This window comes from Chiloscyllium punctatum, chromosome 37, assembly GCF_047496795.1.
Source record: "Chiloscyllium punctatum isolate Juve2018m chromosome 37, sChiPun1.3, whole genome shotgun sequence".
NCBI lineage: Eukaryota > Metazoa > Chordata > Chondrichthyes > Orectolobiformes > Hemiscylliidae > Chiloscyllium > Chiloscyllium punctatum.
In genome coordinates, this window is record NC_092775.1 from 44,337,080 (window position 1) to 44,359,445 (window position 22,366).

At 40.8% G+C, this 22,366-nt stretch overlaps 2 protein-coding genes and 1 long non-coding RNA gene across 4 annotated transcripts in view; 1 reads left to right on the top strand and 2 right to left on the bottom strand.

Annotated features, from left to right (window-relative positions):
- LOC140463060 (protein-tyrosine kinase 6-like) overlaps nt 1–2,569 on the bottom strand; it is a 34,149-nt gene extending 31,580 nt beyond the window's left edge. For both annotated transcript variants that reach the window (XM_072556718.1, XM_072556717.1), the window contains exon 1: nt 1,710–2,569. In XM_072556718.1, coding sequence (XP_072412819.1) covers nt 1,710–1,989 — 280 coding nt within the window. In that variant the 5' untranslated portion in view covers nt 1,990–2,569. The remainder of the gene's footprint in view (nt 1–1,709) is intronic.
- On the top strand, nt 2,343–12,944 carry LOC140463062 (uncharacterized). The gene is made up of 4 exons (XR_011954599.1): nt 2,343–2,467; nt 5,094–5,186; nt 8,094–8,172; nt 12,727–12,944. It is a non-coding gene; the product is annotated as an uncharacterized lncRNA (long non-coding RNA).
- LOC140463061 (tyrosine-protein kinase Srms-like) overlaps nt 8,582–22,366 on the bottom strand; it is a 70,807-nt gene continuing 57,022 nt past the window's right edge. The window contains exons 6-8 of the mRNA XM_072556719.1: nt 21,870–22,051; nt 14,611–14,767; nt 8,582–14,534 (exon numbers count right to left, since the gene is read on the bottom strand). Coding sequence (XP_072412820.1) covers nt 14,344–14,534; nt 14,611–14,767; nt 21,870–22,051 — 530 coding nt within the window. The 3' untranslated portion in view covers nt 8,582–14,343. The remainder of the gene's footprint in view (nt 14,535–14,610; nt 14,768–21,869; nt 22,052–22,366) is intronic.

Genomic DNA, 22,366 nt, shown 5'->3' on the forward strand with positions numbered 1-22,366 from the left:
ATTATTTTCCTCTTTGGCCAAACTGCCAGTACCAATTTGAATGTCCAAGGTCATGTGTAGTGATCAAAAGCTGAAGCTAACACCAAATTTCAAATGAAATATTAAGAATCCTGTTGTTGGCAGGATTGAGCTCTGCTTATTTTGCGCCTCCTTCCTATTCTGTTTTGTTTTATAATATTACTTTTAAAATAGATCCAACATACTTATCAAAATAATGGACAATGAAACTGCACAGTACACACTTGTCTTTTGCTTGTACCATCACCAGTGGTCACATTTGTCTATAGACAAAGAAATAATAAACTGCATGATGTGACGAAATTTCAAAACCATAGATATTTATGGCACTGAAAATGAGCCACTAGATCCAATTCCTACTCCTATTTCTTATGTTCCTCAGAAAGCCATTCAGTCCATCATGTCTGGATCATCAGAAGGAGAATTATCTAGCCAAATCCCACCTTCGGTACTTAGTCCAGAGCTAGTAAGATATGGTACGTCCCTTCTAATTCTATCAATTATTTTAAATCTGTGTCCATGGTTACTGACATCTCTGCTAAGAGGAATGGTCACTTCCTAATCACTCATAGTAAACATGTCAATTAACTCAGCCCTCTGCTGTTTTGTTCCAAAGAATGCAACCCTTGTCTCTTCAGTCTTTCCTCACAGCTAAAATTATAATTCTTTTCTGGACTCTCCATAATGCAAGGCTGTGATCAAAGTCTACTATTCATCTAGTGATGGCCTAGCTAATGTTTTAGACAGACCTAGCATAACCTGTCTGAGATTATACTCTTGGCCTCAGCGAGTGAGTGAAAGTACCTTGCATTCATTTCAACCACCTTTTTAATTTTTTTTTCATGTGGCTGACTAGGCCAGCACTTGTTTACCATTTCTAATTGCCTCGGAGCCAATTGTGGTAAGCCACCTTCATAAACTGTTGCACAGGTACACCCACAGTGCTGTTAGGAAGAGAGTTCCAGGAATAGGATCCAGTGACAGGAATGACCATATCGTTCCCAGGTAGAATGTTGTGGAGGGGAACTTGCAGGTGGTACCATGTTTCTGTTGCCTTAGCCCTTCTAAGCGTGGAGGTTATAGGTTTAGCAGGTACGGTCATTGGAGTCTTGGTAATTTGTTGCAATACATTCTATATATGGTACACCCTGCTATTAGTGTGCGTCAGTGACGGAGATAATGAATGATTAATGTGGTGGATGAGATACAGATTAATTGAGCTGCTTTTTGGAGTCTAACTCCTCGCGTATTCTTGGAGCTGCAATCCCCCAGGCAAATGGGGAGATTCCCACCACAGCACATCTTCGCCTACTCTATGCAGTGATTTGCGGATACAGTGGTCCCGATGTTCATCTACACTTCAGTGCCCAGTTGTTGGGTAATTCCATACCTTAGTTTTCCTTTCCAAGTCCTCGCTTCTCCCAATTAAATTCTATCTGGCGCTTCTCGGAGTCGGACCACTACACTGACAGCTGCAATCTCCAGCTTTCTGCCTCTCTGTTCGACACACTGTCAATCTCACCTACAGCTTGAAGATCATAACCCCCAATTAAACAGCCCCTCTCAAACAATTTCAGCAATTAGAAAATTCTGAATTGAACAGCAACCAGCACTGTCAGTGTGGGTAGTACAACCCACAATAGATAGCTTTACACAGGTACATGCAGCGAAAACTATTTGAAATCACTTACGGCTCAGTGGCCACACTTTCTTTCTTAGCAACATAATTAAAAGGAATATATCCCGTGCAGTTACGGCCTTTGGAACGAGTTCTTTTTCTTGCAAACAACCAAGCTCCCGATGAACGGTCATCCCCCTCCAGGATTTCAAGCTCATCCCCAGCTTGAAAGGACAGTTCCTCACTTGTCCTGGCGCCAAAGTCGTACAGCGCCGTGTAAACGCTGCTCCAGCTCTCCTCCGGCTCAGACACAGGAGAACTGCCAGACTCCGGCAATTTTTTCCCTCCGTCATCCTCAGAGCTCGTCGCCCTCGAGGCGAAGATTACATTCCACACGGAATTTAAACAGGGGCAGATCCTTTGCAAGGTTTCGGCCATGGAAGTTATCGCTGTCCAAACTCTCTCACTCTCTCCCCCCACCCCCTCCCCCCCCCTCCAGGGACGATTGGTGATGTTCCACTTGTTACATTCTCGAAAATGTAAACTTCAGACCTTTTTCCATCTCACTTCCTCGTTGCTGACATTGATGTAATCAGAGTGTGTTTTAAAAGAAGACAATGCCATTTAAACCACGCCTTGGGCTGTGTCCGTACTTTGTTCGGGGCAAAAAACGTCGCAAATATTTTACCAGTTGGGAGCTTGCAAGGCCATGTGGAGCAGCCGAAAGCTGATGCTAACACCACATTTCGAATGGAATATTTGGAATTCTGGTGTGGGCAGGATTGAGCTCTGCTTATTTTATGAGCGTGAAGACCGGATGGAATAAAGAAGGTGAGTTGTAGATGTTGGCAAAACTGTTCGTATCCCTGTGCCCATTCACTGGGTTAATCCGTTGGCACAGCAGAAGAACAACACTCTGACCCCGTTATCAAATCTTCCCAGCTCCCAACAAGTGGCAGCTAATCCCACATCACTGTTTAACAGCAGAGCTCCTGTCTACGCCCCATCGTAGCTTCCAATCAGCTGTGCTTCACCGCTAAATCGCGAGGTTAAAGGGTTAAGTCCCACTTCAGTACCTATACATTCACTCCCTGATGAAATTTTTGTGGTATAGTGGTAGCATCCCTATCTCTGGGCTTGAAGGTCTGGGGGCGGCTCTCCCCTCTGGATGTGATAGCATGGAGGTGCGTCATATCATATCCAAACGGATTTATTTAAAAAAAGTCAAGGCTTTTATTTGGTGGGGTGTGGTGGTGTGGGAAAGGATTTGTCGGGAATGGGGCAGACCACACTATGTCCCACCCTTCCCCCGTGATTCTCTAAACACAAGTCTCTGAGTTTGCAAGTTTCACTTTGCTGTGATTACCATTCACCAGTATCAGTTGCTTGCCCCCCTTTTATTTCTAATGGTCCTTTCTTTTAAAAACTAAACTCACCAGTCATGATCAATGCCAAGAATTTTGTGTTTACAGCAAAAGACATTCAAGACTGCTGAGTGATTTGACAATCATATTGCCATCCTCATGGAATTATAGGCTTAGAATCACATGAAGCATCTTTACATTAAAGAAGCCTTACTTCCTTCTAACCAAACTGGAAATGAAAGGAAAGACTGCACTGTATCACTCTCATCTGTCAGTCCAGCTTCCTGTTCCTCCCAGATACCTATAATCCTGATGCAGACTCCCCCAAAGTGCAGGGTCCTGGGCAGTTGCCCTGATTCATCTGACCATAGGACCAGTTCTGCTGCTACTGCAGCACAGTACTGAGGGGATGCTGCACCGTCAGGGGTGCTGTCTTTATGATAAGATATTAAAGCAAGGCGCCATCTGCCTACTTTGGTGGATGTAAAAGATCTCATGTTGACAAACAAGAGGCTGGAAGAACACAGCAAGCCAGGCAGCATCAGGAGGTGGAGAAGTTAACACTTCTGGTATAACCCTTCCACAGGACTGAAGAGTTGTGAAGATGGGTTATACCCAAAACATTGACTTCTCCACCTCTTATACTGCTTGGCTTGCTGTGTTCTTCCAGCCTCCTATTTGTTGACTTTGGATTCCAGCTTCTGCAGGTTTTTTGTCTCTCTGTAAAAGATCACATGGCAAAGAGTTATCTCTGATATTTCCAGATTATCTGGTCATTATCACATTGCTGTTTGTGGGACCTTGATGTGCATTAAATTGCATTGCAATAATGACGATATTCAAAAGTACTTCATTGGCTGTAAAGCACTTTGAGACATCCTGTGGTAATGAAAAGCATTGCACAAATGTAAAACTTTTTAACTTTTTGCCTGAAAGTAACAACTCAACAATGTTGTTCCAATATAATTCCTTTGTCGTAGAAAATGGCGAAGTCTGTGCCTTAGTCGTGTTCCATGACTTTTATTGGTGCATTCTTAAAATGAAAGTTGCGATGGCTAAACCCTCTGAATAAGGAGTTGATCGTTTAGGATTGAGGTGAGGAGAGATTTCTTCAAAGAGTTGTGCATCTTGGGATTTCTTTCCCCAAATGGTCGTGAATGCTTCAACACTTATCTATTCCAACCTTGAATATATTCAGAGATTTGACCTCTCAGGAAATCAAAAGAGCTGGCAGGTAGACAGGAAGGTGAGGGAAAAAGTGATTGCATTGAGTGATGAACCAGGCTTGAGGAGCAATGTTCTGAAGAAGTCATATTGAACTTGAAACATTAACTTTCTCTCCAGAGATGCTGCCACACCTACTGAGTTTATCCAGCTTCTGTATGTTTGCTTGTACAGTAATGTGGTCTACGTCTATTCCTAAAGACTTAATATTTAACATAGTGATATCATGTAGCACTGATAGGGCATACTGTGTGTGGGAGAAAGGATGAGGTGGACTGTAACTGGTTGTCTTGTTTATAATGACCAAATACTATGAAACGTCTTGGAAAACTAACCTATGGGAAGCCAATACCAATTTTGGACCATGTTAGTTAGAAGGGCTTTACAGGGTTTACTGGGTGTGCCTTTATTGTTCAGTTCTATGCCTAGGATAATGCTAAATGACTTCCTTGGTTTTATTTTTGTTGCTGTTTTTTGTAGCAGTTCATTACAACAAGGTGTCCTGCTGACAGTCATGGATCTAGAGTTACATCTGAGCCAGACCAATTAATGAATTTAATAGCAATTATTCAATAATGTGTCACCTGCTAGGCACACAATGCGTACTGAGGTATTGTAGAAGAAGTGGCAAATATTTATTGAAGAACATTAATGAATCAGTTTTCTTTTTATATGACTTGAAATGATGATCATTAAGTGTGAGAACTGTGTGTTTTTTGTGTTTGAGTCCTTAAAAAATGTGGGCTGCAAAGAGAAAAAACTGCTTTTAAAATCAGGGATTCACCAGAATGGCTGCAAATATTTTGTACAAATAAATCCATGATCTATCGCAAATTCTGGCTTTGTGACTTGTGTTCCTGCAATTGCAGACAACTGAGGAGATTGGAACTGGAAACAAGTTACAGAGACACAGTCCCACAGAGGGAGAAGGACAACAAAGGAGCTGGCAGCTAGACAGGAAGGTGAGGGATAGCAGAAGCTATCTGTTCTATGTCTTGTCACTTAATTCACTCGTCTAGCAACTCATTATGCTAATGATCAGCTCATCCCTGAATGATGGTCCACTTTCATAGGCTGATACTTAAACTTTGGGGCTTATTTAGTGATCTATATACATAGATTAGATTAGATTACTTACAATGTGGAAACAGGCTCTTCGGCCCAACAAGTCCACACCGCCCCGCCGAAGCGCAACCCACCCATACCCCTACATTTACCCCTTACCTAATACTACGGGCAATTTAGCATGGCCAATTCACCTGACCTGCACATCTTTGGACTGTGGGAGGAAACCGGAGCACCCGGAGGAAACCCACGCAGACACGGGGAGAACGTGCAAACTCCACACAGACAGTCGTCTGAGGTGGGAATTGAACCCAGGTATCTGGCGCTGTGAGGCAGCAGTGCTAACCACTGTGCCACCGTGCCGCCCAAACATACTTACATGTATTTCCTGATGACTGGAACTGTGTAAATGCTTTTAGTAGCTGGCCAGATCACTGTAGCTAATAAGAATCTTTAGATTAGATTCGATTCTCTACAGTATGGAAACAGGCTCTTCGGCCCAACAAGTCCATACCAACCGCCTGAAGAGTAACGCACCCAGACCCATTCCCCTACCTATATTTACCCCTGACTATGGGCAATTTAGCATGGCCAGTTCATCTAACCTGCACATCTTTGGATTGTGGGAGGAAACCAGATCACCCGAAGGAAACCCACGCAAACATGGGGAGAATGTGCAAACTCCACACAGCCACCTGAAGCGGGAATTGAACCTGGGTCCCTGGCACTGTGAGGCAGCAGTGCTAACCACTGAGCCACGGTGCTGCCCCAACTGCAACAAACTATATGAAGTCCAGCACTGAGAAACTGCACCCAAACCATACTGCCTGATGCATAATAGTACCACTAGCAAAACAACCTTAATTGTCAATCAAAATTAGAATTTTGAACAATTTATTGCAGACTAAGTAAATCCACTTTTTCTCTATATGGAACTTAGCAGATTCCTTCTATTGCTTTAAGGAGGAAACTGGAGTTGTGTCTCCAGACAACCAGAAACATATATTTAGATCATACCTTTAATGTAGTAAAATGCCTCAAGGCACTTTGCAGGAACATTGTCAAACAAAATAGTACAAAATGACATAAGGCCACACTATCACAGGTAACCAAATGCATTGTCAAAGAAACACATTTTAAAGAGAATCTTAAAAGCAGTCAGGGCATTAGAAAGGAAATTCCAGATCATAAGACCCAGGAAGCTGAAAACACAGCCATGGCTGGTGGAGAATTGAAAATACTGCAGACCAGAATTAGAAGACTGCTGGGAAAGTGATCTCAAGTTAACTCGGTGAACTGGTGGCTGTCAAAAATGATAATAGCTTTTAACATGTAAGAGTTTGAAAACCAAACTAATGAAAAACTTGCGCTGCTAGAGTCATTGCTTATCTAATATAGATTTCATATCAGTACTCATTGGGATAATACTCCACTTTCAGGTCTGATCAGCTAGTCAATCATTAATGTGCTGGAATTCTGAAATCACCAGATATTAATCTAAAAAATATTGCATAAATCCTGGTTTCCAAAGAATGAGCTTTAGCAGTTGGTATTTTTCCATATTGCATATTTCATAATTTAGGAACATTTAATTCAATCAAATGTTTTATATCAATTGCAGTGAAACTGTTGCTATTTCAAAACAAATATGAAGCAAGATTTGGTAGTTATTTGGCTGTATGACACTGGCATTGTTCACAATCTACTTTTAGTTCCACAAACCATAATAACTTGGCATACGACCAGGATTAAAGACACTATTTGTTATTTAGCGAAGAAAATTTCAGAATAATAATTGTCATATGGCATCATTGATTTTTTTTTAAAAACATGGCTTTCTTTCAGTTGTGTATAAGGCAATACAAGTAAATATAACCTTTCAGTTGTAGGGTTTTATTTGCTTGTATTGTCTTATACACATTACTGCCCAGCATAGATCCTCTCTAGAAAGAAAATAAGCAATTACACAATTACAGAGTTTTGGGACCCTGTTTTTATGATGATAATGGGTTTGAAATTAATCAAAAAATGGAAAGGTGTCAATTTCAAGGAGTTCCATGGAGGGTATCTCTCTCTTTCTACTCTAGTGAATTATTTCATGCAATTTTGTGCTGCTGTCTTCTGTACCATGCTCCTACATGCGCTCACCAACTGTGGAAGTATTCACTAATGCCAGGATCGTCCAGGATTTGCACCACCAGCATCACGTTTAAATGTTAGTCGTTCACCAGGTCAAATGCTGCCAGCCATGAGTAGCCCTACAGTGTTGAAATGCAACAAAAATCGCCCCAGAGTTTGAAACACAACTATCTATGTCCCTGCTGTGTAAGCTGCTGGCATATGCTGCAGGAGTGACATTGACATCACATGGTGCCGTAGGGGAACCTATCAGCTCCCATAACTGACGTCATTGCCTGCAAATATGACATGTTACCTAACTTTATGCCTGTGTTTTTAAAAGACAAGGCAAGAAAGAACAACTGACAGGCTGTAAGTTTTGAATGAGGCAGCAATGTTCAGAAAGATATAGTCAGGCATGACAGAGATGTTGTGAGCATCCACGTAGGTAAAAATTAAATGAGCGTTAAAAGTTCTGAGATGCACCCTGCTCCAATGCAGGAGATGGGGCATATTGTGGTCTGGCAGCTGTATTGTGCAGCAAGGCATTGGTGAGCTCCAAAGTGCAGTATTAAAGTGGTACAATATTGTAAACGGGTTGGAGAAATGCTGATGTGGGTACAGTTGCTTTGTATTTGATGCCAACCTCTGCAGAATAAAGGAAGCAGGTTTTTTTTTCTCCCCAGTTTAGAGTGCCCTGACATGCTGGGGAATGCTGGCCAAGGTGGAGGGCTGGAAGAACAAGTGATAAGCTGGAGCGGTCAGGTACCCATTCTGAGTCTTATATCAGCAATTGTTAGTGTCTGGTTTCTCCCCTCTGCCTGGGAAAATAGCAAATGGCATACAAGCAAGGTGAAATTAAGTATTAATGAGATGTAAATATATGTAAATAGGTCATAATATATGCCAAATCTCAGCATTCACTAGCAAATTTCTCATCTTTTAATTAAACACTTGGCTGGAAAATTGGACTTTTTTAGTTGTCAATGGCAAGCATTTCATATTCCTGTTCCTGCCATATTTTACCAACTGGTGTGCTATTACAGATGTCATTTAGCAGCTGGGGACATTCTGCCCAATGACTTTCGACCCCACAGTAAATGTTTCTGGTATTGAAAGAAAAACAAATAACTCTGTGGCAGACAGTAACTGCAAAGAGGTTTTCAGTTGCATATTTATTGTCAATTCAGTCAGAAGCAGGATACATTGATAAATTAAACAAAAATCACAATGAATCAGATTATACGGAAACATGTCTTGAATAAAGAGATCTATTGGTGACAGGCCCAAAAATTGATGTTCTTTATTCAGATATTTACAATTGAGCAGTCTGAAAATTTTCAAATATCAAAAACAGGAAGTGTTGGAGAAACTCAGCAGGTCTGGTAGCATCTGTGGAGTGGGAAACAGAAATAACATCTCTAATTTAATAAACTGTTCTGCAGAATTATTCAGAATTTCAAGCCTGCACTGTGCCACAAGGATGAAAGATAATTTTCAGTCTGCTATTTTAACAGAAACAAAGGCCTCAACCTTTTAGGAAGCCATGCATTTGGAGTAATCTCAAAGATGCTATGAAGGAGAAACCCATGTATTATATATCTGGGTAGCAATGCCTACAGCACAAGGACACATCGCAGCAGAGAGCCAGTAGGGAGACTTTGCAGTTGGTGGGCATCAGTGGTGATAGGAGGAAGAGGGAGAGACTGCATGGGGCAAAATGACAATCAAGGAGAAAGAAGAGATAGCAGTCAGAGGGGGAGCGAGATAGTGGTTAGAGCAAGTCAGTGATTATGGAGGTGGAATCAGATGAGCTTATTGGGCTTGGGGGATGATGGAAGAAGAAACTGCTCTGCTTCGCCCACAAGTAGCACTGTAGCTTTTTCACTCCAGCCCTGTTTGTCTCCTTTTGACTCTTAGGTTTCATGAGACCCAGGAACTGACAGTCATTAAAAGTGAAAAGTTTATTAAACTGAAGGGGTGCCTTATCATTAACATTTGATAGCAACCATTTGGCTTGATGAGAGCATATTGGCCATCAATTTTCCACCAATCATTCACATCTTGTCTCTTAAAATATGCAGGTGGGTTTGAAATTTAAAAAAAAATTAACTTCTCATCCAATCCATTTTGGGGGTGAAAATTACCCCCATTAATAAGACATTTTAAAATAAGTCAGTTAATATCTTAGTTAAAGTAGTAAATCAAGGAATCTCATACAGACAAGTCAAATGCCTTCCCACTAATAATGCCAATAATACTTTCTAATCTGTTTCTCCTTTCAACCTACAATTGATTGGCTGTAAAAGTAGCAAATTAGGTTATTTTTATGGTGAAATAATTTGTAGAGGCCTCGAGCAGGGGAGAAGATTGTTTTTACCAAGTTCCATATGAAATTTCAGGAATCGGAGGCAAGACCCCATTTCTGCAACACCAGTGAGACTCCCTACAAGGAACTCAAACACTGGAAAGGAATAACAAATGCAATGACATGATTATTTTACCATTTCAAATGAAGTATGAATTTAATGTCATTTTTATAATATTTTACAAGAATATAATGCTTTCATAATCATCTAAATGGCAGCCTGCTATAAAAAACAACTCATATTGAACCCATACAATGTTTTATTGATATTTGTAAAATAACACAATATTGTTCAGCAAAGTAGTTGCTCTCCAGGATATGTTGTTCCCAACTACTTAAAATAACCTCCCACTAGTAATTAAGCAATTACCTCATGTCCTTCAGAATTATTTCACATGATTGATTCAGCCTTGATGGCTGCAAATTTCTGAGATGAAGATGACAGACATCATAGATCACACTAAGTGCCTTGTAGGTGAAGTACAGAATTTCTGAATGTAATCAGGAACAAATTTGGACAGTCTTACACACTGAATGTTCCCTTTAGTTACTGTGATCTAACAACATTTCTTTTGTATTTGCATAGCACAAATTCACTTTGAAATGATGCTTGGCACAATTTGGAATAAAACAGATCCCTAATCCTTCACAAACACAAGTTGAATGCATATCATACCTTTAATGCCATAGACTGCTCAACAATTCTTCACAGAAGTGTTATCAAATAATATTTGGTTCTCATCTTAGGGAGATAAGGTGTTATTAGGGTAGATGACCAATAGCTTGCCCAAGGAATGTGTTTTAAGAAGATTAGCAAAGGAGGAAAGACAAGAAGTTTAGGGACTGAATTCCAGAGTTTGGAACCCAAAAGCTGAATACACCTGGTATTGGTCAGAGATTAAAATTGAGGATACTTAAGAGATTGGAATTGGAGAAGTGCGGATATGTGAGACTTCAGAGATGGAGGAGCAGAGATTGGGAACATTGAGGCTATGGGGAGATAGGAAAACAAGGAAAAGCAATTGTAAAATATAGGCTTTGCTGAACTGGGAGTCAATATAGGTCAGCAAGCACGTGACTGATGAATAACTGGGCTTGGTTCAACATAGGATACATGTAATAGTGTGTCAAATGGCCTCGATTTTAATAAGTGCAAGAGTTTAGCCTGGAGTGCAGAAGAATAGTCAAATCCATAGGTAACAAGGGTCTTAGGAAGGTTTCTGTAGCTGACAAATTGAGACAATCAGGAAATGTAAGAGGAGGAAGCAGATGATCTTAGTCATGCCATCCATGTGGTCAGATGTTTATTTTAAAGGTTGTGAATAATCTGGTTTGACCAGGAGAGACTTGTTCGTGCCTAAGGAGGTTTCTTAATTTGGAAAGTTAGATGCATAGCAGAAAGGAGGATATTAAGTGGAAGAGGAGAGACGTAGAATAAGACGAGATTCTTAAAGGAGAAATAAGTGGAAAAGAAATAAGTAATCTAAGCAAGGAGTGACTGTAATAAAATCTATTGTGATGGTCTGAGAAGTGCCAGTGGCAAAGGTAGAAATACAATAATATTGGGTCCCATTTTCACTTTTGATAGGCACTGGGCATTTAAAAAAAAATTCATTTTTTTTGTGGGATATGTGTGTCTCTGATTAGGCCAGCATTTATTGCCAGGCCCTAGTTGCCATTGAGAAGGTGGTGGTGAGCTGCCTTCCTGAACCGCTGCTGTCGACTTGCTGTGGGTTGACCTACAATACCATTAGGGAGGGAATTCCAGGATTTTGACCCAGCGATAGGGAAGGAATGGTGATATAGTTCCAAGTCAGGATGGTGAATAGTTTGGAGGGGAACTTGAAGGTGTTGGTATTCCCATGTGCATGTGTTGCCCTTGACCTTCTAGATGGAAGTAGTCATGAGTTTGGAAGGTGCTGTCTGAGGATCTTTGGTGAAATTTTGAGGTGCATTTTGTAGGTACCAGTTAAGTCGACTGCTTTGTCCTGGATGATGTCAAACTTCTTGAGCATTGTTGGGGCTGCACTCATCCAGGCAAGTGGGGAGTATTCTATCACACTCCTGACTTGTGCCTGGTAGATGGTGGACAGGCTTTCGGAAGTCAGGAGATTAGTTACTTGCCACAGCTTTATGGTAATGGTTGATTGGGGGATATTCCAGGCCATGAGATTACAGATTTCATTGGAGTACATACCATCTATGTAAATGATCACTTGGTATACCCAATGGGGGGCCCCAGACTAGTTAGTGATCACGCTTTGTTTGCCTCTGATAATTGAACATGGAACCAGCATTCAAAGACAGCTGACCAATCAATCGACTGCTGGGGGAGGAAAACCCAACAGTGAGAGTTGAGATATAAGTCAAAGCGAAGTAAGAGAAGGCAACTAATCAGGGGTGGAGCATTGAAAGGTCCAGAGTGGTCTTCCTAATTTTTTCAAAATAAAAACATTCTGAATACTCATCAATATATTTTCCAGTGTGGTTTGCAGGAATCCATTCAGGAGCTACTTAAAGGATACTCTGTGCCAAATACTAACAAATGGAGAGTCGGGGTGATGCAAACACCAGTCTTCCTATATGAAAGTTGCCCTGAGATTCTGTGTACATCCTTGGAGTTTGACTTGTGTGTCATAATGAGCTGCACACCTAAAACAATGTGGTAGATCCACCATGATGTTGAATGGTAGAGTGAGTTCAGGGAGCTGTTTGATCTAATCCCACAACCATGGTTATGCAATGGCGCGGAGTGTATTGGGAATGGGACACTAAATTTAGTACATTGATTTTCAGCACACTACTTTCCTACTCTCAGTCAATGAAGGAAGTGCTTAAATACTCTTTTATAAAATTAGGCTAAGACTGTTAATGGCAAGTTAGTATTTTGTAAAATGCTGCTCCTGCCACAGAAATGTGCTAAATGTAGAATTTTCTCTGTTGTGTTTCAGCTCTTTCTTGAACTGATACCCTTGATAAATAAGGCTCCAAGCTGGAAGCAGAGTATCGAATTTACTCTTGAGGGCCTATTTATGAGAGCTTGGTCTATCTGAAATTATGAAGAAGGAACATTCGCTCTGTCAGTTACATGTGAGTAAATACATGCAAAAGAAAAAGAATGCAGTATAGAAAGCAAGTGTTTTAGTGGATTCTTAATTTTCTTCTTTTGAAATGGTTTACAAGTCTTAAGCTCCCTTTAGCAGGCCCCCAAAAATGTAGACCTGCCTGGAATCTGCACACCCATTCGCTGATTGAATTGGCTGCAATGAAAGAGACTTTTTGAATGTTGCTAAAAAGTGACATGAAGTCAATATTTAAGCTTGTTTGATGCCTACAACAGTATTGCTACACTCAAATAAAGAAGTAAAAATATTTTCAGGTCAATATGTAAGTTAGCTCAGTGAGAGTCTCCAGTGAAGCGCTCGTGGTACATCCTGCTTCTCTATATCTAGGTCTTGGTTTCTTAAGGTGCATGATGTCATTTCTGGTTCTTTTTTTAAAGGGAAGGTAGATAGGATCTAAATCGATGTGCTTATTGATGGAGTTCTGGTTAGAATGTCTTGCCTCCAAGAATTCTCGTGCGTGTCTTTGTTTTGCCTGTCCTGGGAGGTGTGTGTTGTCCCACTCAAAGTGGTGTCCTTCTTTGTTTATATGTATGGAAACTAGTGATAGTGGATTGTATCTTTTGGTGGCTAATTGGTGTTTGTGTATCTGGTGGCAAGTTTCCTGCTTGTTTATCCAATGTAGTGTTTTTTTTACAGTTCTTGCGTGGTTTTTCGCAAAGGTCAAGTTTCCTGCTTGTTTGTCCAATGTAAAGATTTTTACAGTTCTTGCATAGTATTTAGTAAAGGTCATTAAGGCTTGGAAGTTACAGTTTGGATGACAATCTTTTGTTCTCTATTTGAACAGAAATGCGGATTTGTTTTATTTTAACAAACAGAATACCATCTGTGCTAAAATATCTGACAAAGGAAAAACCCAAATAGATTGCTCGTTAATGTTAAGAGTAATTTCTAACCTAATATAACTTTAAGGAACTAGACATGGTACATGAAAGCCACAAATGTTTTAATGGTACCAGAAAGGCTGTGCTCTGTAACAGATTGTTTAAAAATGTTTCACAATGCAATGATTGATGTTGGTTAAAATTCTATTCTCTTTAAAGAGATTTTAGATTCCAGATGTAAATTTGCTGTATCTTTTTTTTAAGCTTTCAATTCTTTTCTTACAGTGCTTAATATTTACTGGCAGTATATTAAGCTGACTGTTTGACAAGCACTTAATGCATTTGTACAACATTCCTTTCTCTGCTAGCATTTTCTCATTTTGTTAACAGCTCTGTTGGAATATTGCACAGAAGAATATCATGCCAATGCCATAATTTTTTTTCCCCCCATTTTACCAACTGTAGTTTTGAGGTAATTATTTCACTTATGTATCCTATTTTAACAAAAGTTTTAAAAAGTCCACTGCCACAAAATATTGTTTTAAGAATTGATTCAAACACAGTTTCATCCAGCATTACACAAGTAGCAGCAATATTTGTTGTGTCTGTACTGAATTTGGTCTTAATTTTTGTAATAATATGCAGCATACAATGAATTCAGTTCATCAAAAAGAGTACTAAATGAGGGTCGGCTCTCCTCGGACTCATTCCAGCACCTAAGCATTATTCCATATACATCTTGTGTACAGTTTGATGGACAAGGCATTCTATATCCACGGTTTATTTGATCCATCGCTTCTGTGTTTGTCATTCCTGCAAAATTAAATTAAATTATAAGAAAATGCACTGTTCTCTTTGCTATATGCTTTGGAATTTTTAATTGACTTACGTTCATAAGGATCTTTGCCATATGTCACTATTTCATACAGAAGTATACCGAAAGACCATACATCTGATTTTATTGAATATCTCTGGTAGTTTGCAGCCTCTGGTGCTGTCCACTTTATAGGCATTTTAGTCCCAGAACGGAGATGGTATACCTCATCCTGCCCATTGAAACAAGGAATTTGTTACAATTATGACTATTTAATTATTTTTGATACAATAATTAATTAGCAATGATTTATACATTAAGGTAAACAAATGGAAAATCACAGAATAGGAGTGCACAGTTTTCTGATATAGACCGTCAGTAAATAAGGTTCCATGCTCGGGAACACTGATCTGTACAATTTATCTGCTTGAATGGATTAGCCTAAGGGTTAAAACTTGGTGAAAGTTGTACATTTTGTGACTTGGATCTACATGTACTAGTAGGACAAAAACTTGATACAAAGGAAAAACAAGCAGTTAGAAAGGCAAATGGCTCTTTTTTTGCCTTAATACAAGTGTTATGAACAGTTCCTGGCAGTCATCCCCATTTTGGATGAAATGCCCTCATTGTGTACCTGCTTGATGGGAGTGCACTGGCTCTCTTTTTAAAATTAATTCTTCTCTTGGCTGGTTACTACAAAGTTAATTTGAATGGAATGCCTTCCCTTGTGGATACCTTTTCCAGTCAAATATATTTATGGCTTAAAAGGAGCCAATTTGTCCAGTCTTTTTGAGTTAAAGAAGAGTGGGTTTCATTGCTGACTGAAACATGAACATAGAAAGTAAAACATTATACACATACACAAAGATTAGAATTGAGAGATGAATCCCAAAGGAAAATGTGAAAACAAAATGCCATGGTCTTGGCTTGTTCATGATCATGAAATGTTGTGTCCAAAAGGTTGGTGGTTCTATTAGCACTGTCTTTGGCAGTTCAATATTGTTTGGAGATGTTTAGTTCAAAATTTAACTAAAAGAGGTTTATCTAGTTTCCTTCAACTGGGGCTTTGATGAAGACTTATTTTCAGCAAGGGAGGTTTCCGTAGTGTAGTGGTTATCACGTTTGCCTAACATGCGAACTGGGCAGAAGCAGTATTGTTTAGAGAACAGACAAAGGAAGCACATGATGAGGACAGTGCAGGAGAGAGAGAGAACCTGCACAGTTGCTGTCTTTGAATTCATGTGTTGCTGGACATCGGAGTGCATCTGGGAAAATTAACCAACAGTGAATTTCATATCTAATCTTGGAGGAACTGATTTGGGCGAAGTTCACAACACAGAATCAGATAAGTTAATTGTTGTTTTAAGTCTGTCCAAGAGAAAGGCTGTATTAGTGAGTACAGTGGGTTCTTTCCTGATTATACATTTTTGGAGATAAGTCTCTTGAATAAAGTTAAAATATAAACCATAGCTATTAATTTAACCTGGTACAGTGTTTTGGAGAGGAATAAGACGGTGTTATTTTCTGAGTCTGTAGATTGTGAAGGAGCAAAAATGGCCTTTGCAGTGATATATACTTCTTATGGGAGTTCAAAGAGAGTTTAAGGGTTACTGCGGATTATATCTGCCATAGATGCTGCTGGATGTGAATCTTATCAGATCGAGTGGATCAGTTGGAGAGACAGATAGAAGCAATGAGGAATTTGCAACAGTAACAGTATGTGATGGATGGCAGTTACAGGAAGGGAGGAAAGTCTCAGATACAGTCACATAGATGGGTTAACTCCAGGAAAGGTAAGAGAGGTAGGCACCTAAGGCAGGAGTCTTTTGTGGATATACCCATTTCAAACAGGTATCCTGTTTTGGAAAATGTAGGGGGTAATGGATTCTCAGAGGAACGTAGTATGAACAGTCAAGTTTCTGGTATTGAGACTGGCTCTAATGCAATGAGGGTACGTCGGCTTCCAAGAGATCAATTGTGTTTGGGGATTCTGTAGTCCGAGGTACAGACAGACGTTTCTGTGGCCAGCAGAGAAAAAAAACAGAATGGTGTGTTGTTTCCCTGGTGCCAGGATCAAGGATGTCTCAGAGAGGGTGCAGAATGTTCTCACGGGGGAGAGGGGCCAGCAAGAGGTCATTGTCCACATTGGAACCAATGACATAGGAAGGGAAAAGGTTGAGATTCTGAAGGGAGATTACAGAGAGTTAGGCAGAAATCTAAAAAGGAGTTCCTCAAGGGTAGTAATATCTGGATTACTCCCAGTGCAAGCTAGTGAGAGCAGGAATAGGAGGGTAGAGCAGATGAATGCATGGCGGAGGAGCTGGTGTATGGGAGAAGGATTAACATTTTTGGATCATTGGAATCTCTTCTGGGGTAGAAGTGACCTTTACAAGAAGGACGAATTGCACCTAAATTGGAAGGGGACTAATATACTGGCAGGGAAATTTGTGAGAACTGCTTGGGAGGATCTAAACTAGTATGGTGGGGGTGGGGGCACCCAGGGAGATAGTGAGGAAAGAGATCAATCTGAGACTGGCACAGTTGAGAACAGAGTGAGTCAAACAGTCAGGGCAGGCAGGAACAAGGTAGGACTAATAAATTAAACTGCATTTATTTCAATGCAAGGGGCCTAACAGGGAAGGCAGATGAACTCAGGGCATGGTTAGGAACATGGGACTGTGATATCATAGCAGTTACAGAAACATGGCTCAGGGATGGGCAGGATTGGCAGCTTAATGTTCCAGGATATAAATTCTACAGGAAGGATAGAAAGGGAGGCAAGAGAGGAGGGGGAAGTGGCATTTTTGTTAAGGGATAGCATTTCAGCAGTGCTGAGGGAGGATATTCCCAGAAATACATCCAGGGAAGTTATTTGAGTGGAACTGAGAAATAAGAAAGGAATGACCACCTTATTGGGATTGTGCTTTAGACCCCCTAATAATCAGAGGGAAATTGAGAAACAAACTTGCAAGGAGATCTCAGCTATCTGTAAGAATAATAGAGTAGTTATGGTAGGGGGTTTTAACTTCCCAAACATCGACTGGGACTGCCATAGTGTTAAAGGTTTAGATGGAGAGGAATTTCTTAACTGTGTACAAGACAATTTTCTGATTCAGTATGTGGATGTACCTACTAGAGACGGTGCAAAACTTGACCTACTCTTGGGATATAAGGCAGAGCAGGTGACTGAGGTGTCAGTGGGGGAGCACTTTGGGGCCAGCGAACCATAATTCTATTCGTTTTTAAAATAGTAATGGAAAAGGATAGACCAGATCTAAAAGTTGAAGTTCTAAATTGGAGAAAGGCCAATTTTGATGGTATTAGGCAAGAACTTTCAAAAGCTGATTGGAGGCAGCTGTTCGCAAGTAGAGGGACAGCAGGAAAATGGGAAGCCTTCAGAAATGAGATAACAAGAATCCAAAGAAAGTATATTCCTGTCAGGGTGAAAGGGAAGGCTGGTAGTTATAGGGAATGCTGGATGACTAAAGAAATTGAGTGTTTGGTTAAGAAAAAGAAGGAAGCATATGTCAGGTATAGACAGGACAGATCGAGTCAATCCTTAGAAGAGTATAAAGAAAGTAGGATTATACTTAAGAGGGAAATCAGGAGGGCAAAAAGGGAACATGAGATAGCTCTGGCAAATAGAATTAAGGAGAATCGAAAGGGTTTTTACAAATATATTAAATACAAAAGAGTAACTAGGGAGAGAATAGGGCCCCTCAAAGATCAGCAAGGCTGCCTTTGTGTGGAGCCACAGAAAATGGGGGAGATACTAAATGAATATTTTGCATCAGTATTTACTGTGGAAAAGGATATGGAAGATATAGACTGTAGGGAAATAGATGGTGACATCTTGCAAAATGTCCAGATTACAGAGGAGCAAGCTCTTGATGTCTTGAAATGGTTAAAGGTGGGTAAATCCCCAGGACCTGATCAGGTGTACCCAAGAACTCTGTGGGAAGTTAGAGAAGTGATTGCTGGCCTCTTGCTGAGATATTTGTATCATCGATAGTCACAGGTGAGGTGCTGGAAGACTGAAGGTTGGCAAGTGTGGTGCCACTGTTTAAGAAGGGTGGTAAGGACAAGCCAGGGAACTATAGACCGGTGACCCTGTCCTTGGTGGTGGGCAAGTTGTTGGAGGGAATCCTGAGGGACAGGATGTACATGTATTTGGAAAGGCAAGGACTGATTAGGGATAGTCAACATGGCTTTGTGCGTGGGAAATCATGTCTCACAAACTTGATTGAGTTTTTTGAAGAAGTAACAAAGAAGGTTGATGAGGGCAGAGCAGTAGATGTGATCTATATGGACTTCAGTCAGGCATTCGACAAGGCTCCCCATAGGAGACTGATTAGCAAGGTTAGATCTCATGGAAATACAGGGAGAACTATCCATTTGGATACAGAACTAGCTCAAAAGGTAGAAGACAGAGGTTGGTGGTGGAAGGTTGTTTTTCAGACTGGAGGCCTGTGACCAGTGGAGTGCCACAAGGATCGGTGCTGGGTCCTCGACTTTTTGTCATTTACATAAATGATTTGGATGCGAGCATAAGAGATACAGTTCGTAAGTCTGCAAATGACACCAAACTTGGAGGTGTAGTGGACAGTAAAGAGGGTTACCTCAGATTACAACAGGATCTGGACCAAATGGGCCAATGGGCTGAGAAGTGGCAGATGGAGTTTAATTCAGATAAATGCGAGGTGCAGCATTTTGGGAAAGCAAATCTTAGCAGGACTTATACACTTAATGGTACGGTCCTAGGGAGTGTTGCTGAACAAAGAGACCTTGGAATGCAGGTTCATAGCTCCTTGAAAGTGGAGCTGCAGGTAGATAGGATAGTGAAGAAGGCGTTTGGTATGCTTTCCTTTATTGGTCAGAGCATTGAGTATAGGAGTTGGGAGGTCATGTTGCGGCTGTGCAGGACATTGGTTAGGCCATTTTTGGAATATTGTGTGCAATTCTGGTCTCCCTCTGACCAATGTCAAGATTATACAAGACAGACACAGATTATACAAGTTAAACAAACTGACTTGCCAAATTGTATGCTCAGCTCTATGTTTACGATTCTTTTTGCGAAACAAGTTAAAAATCACACAAAACCAGTCTAACAGGTTTAATTGGAAGCATACTAGCTTTCGAAGCGTCGCTCCTTCACCAGATGGTAGTGGAGGGCTCAATCCTCCGGGCATCCTTGCCTGCAACCGAATGCCCGGAGGCATGGTACATTGGGGAAACTGAGCAAAGGCTACGACAATGGATGAGTGGGCACCGCGCAACAATCAACAGACAGGAGGGTTCCCTCCCAGTTGGGGAACACTTCAGTGGTCCAGGACATTCGAGCTCGGACCTTCGGGTGACCTACCTTCAAGGCGGCCCTCGGGACAGGCAGCAGTGAAAAGTGGCCAAGCAGAGGCTGATAGCTAAGTTTGGTACCCATAGGGAGGGTCTCAACCGGGACCTTGGGTTCATGTCACATTACAGGTGACCACCATTGCACTATACACACACACCATCCTACAACTCACACACACACAGGCACTCCTATACACATATACACACGGACACACATATACACAGACGCGCACACAAACCCTTACAGACACACACACTCCAACACTCACACATGCACCCCCTCACAGACTTAAGACACTCTGCACTCACTACGCACACACACACACACACTTTCTCACACTCACAACCCCCAACCCAGACAGACAGACACACACAGACAGACAAAGACTCACATACACAAATATATTTTGTGTGGTGAATTTGTACTTTCAGGGTTAGATTGTACTTTACTCAAAAATTGCATGCATTCATGTAGAACTCTGAGCTCAAAAACTGCATGAATTTATGTAAAACTCCGTTACCTCACTTTTTAGATTAGAATCAATCTAAACATCATGGCATAGACAGAGAACACAGGGGGCCAACACCTTCAACATATTGTCTAGCTACCACCATTGTTAACAGCTAACCTAAGAATGCAATTTAAAAAAAAGGTTTTGTGATTTACACATGAAAGAAGTGAAACTATCATGATATTCTAACAGATGAAAGGCTTAACAGACAATCAATCTTTCAATGTATAATTTCAGTTACATCACACTGTAAATTTTTGCTATAAATTCTGTGTTAGGATTGAGCCCTCCACTACCACCTGATGAAGGAGCAACGCTCCGAAAGTTAGTGTGTTTCCAAGTAAACCTGTTGGACTATAACCTGGTGTTGTGTGATTTTTAACTTTGTACACCCCAATCCAACACCGGCATCTCCAAATCATTTTGTGAAAAAGTAAGCCAGTTGGTATCTTTGTTTTTTTAAAATGGGTACATATTAGAAAATTCAGAAGACAAACATGTAGTGGAAATATCAGAAAGAGTTGTCACATAGTTGATTCAGTGCGTGTGTCATCAGTGTTCTTGTGTATGAGAATGTAGATACAGCAATATACTTCATTGACTCTCACTTGGCCCTTCCTTTTGCCGAGGTAAAAACAAGGACTGCAGATGCTGGAAACCAGATTCTAGATTAGAGTGGTGCTGGAAAAGCACAGCAGTTCAGGCAGCATCCGAGGAGCAGTAAAATCGATGTTTCGGGCAAAAGCCCTTCTTCAGGAATACAGGCCCTTCCTTTTGCCTAGTCTAACTCAGCTACATTATCGATACAGGTCCACGACAGGCTTTGTGCACCGAAATAGGCGTGGGAGCACAGGTGCAGGAATAAGAAGCTCTGTTCAAAGTTTGGGAGAAGATTTTTAGCTCGGGTGCTCGTTGTTGTGGTTCTGTTCGCCGAGCTGGGAATTTGTCTTGCAAACGTTTCGTCCCCTGCCTAGGTGACATCCTCAGTGCTTGGGAGCCTCCTGTGAAGCGCTTCTGTGCTGTTTCCTCCGGCATTTATAGTGGAAGCGGCAGAGACAGGCCACTATAAATGCCGGAGGAAACAGCACAGAAGCGCTTCACAGGAGGCTCCCAAGCACTGAGGATGTCACCTAGACAGGGGACGAAACGTTTGCAAGACAAATTCCCAGCTCGGCGAACAGAACCACAACAATAAGAAGCTCTGCATTTCTGGAACAGGTTGACAGACTTTGAAGAAAAAAAACACCCAACTGTTTGTGAAGTGTTTATTTCATTGCCAGAACACTATAAAGACATAAGCAAGAAACTACTGAAACTTTCAATACTATCCAACTCCAAGCATTATCAAAGAGTGTCCTGTTCTGTAAGTTCAGCAGGTGTTTACATTTCATCTTTGAAACAGGTGATGTAAAATAAAATCCTAATAAAACTAGTTCCATAATTGGATTGGAATGTCTAAATGTCACTTACCCGGATTAGTCTTGCTAATCCAAAGTCTGCGACTTTGCAGGTGAGCTCTTCTCCAACCAGAACATTTCTTGCAGCCAAATCCCGATGGATAAATTTATGTTGTTCTAAATAAGCCATTCCATCAGCCACTTGGCTAGCTATGTATACATGGTGAGTTGTTGTTAATGACGCTCCTTCATCACCTAGAAATTAAATACACATATATATCTCTGCTATTGTACTTCAGTTTCTAAAGTCAGCTCTTCACATGTGTTTAGTTAACAAAAAATGTTTATTAACTAAACTGAATTAGAATCCAATCAATAGTAATGGCAAAATCATCTTCTCTGCTTAATGTAAGGGGCTAAGCTCAAATGAGGTATGTTATTACCAAGATAAGGAGATATTAATTGCATTATCTAATTCTCCCACTTCTGATTTCACCATAACACTGTCTAGCTTTGGAATTTAGACTGGATGTGCTTTGACAATTGTACAAGCTGCCCACCATTTACAAT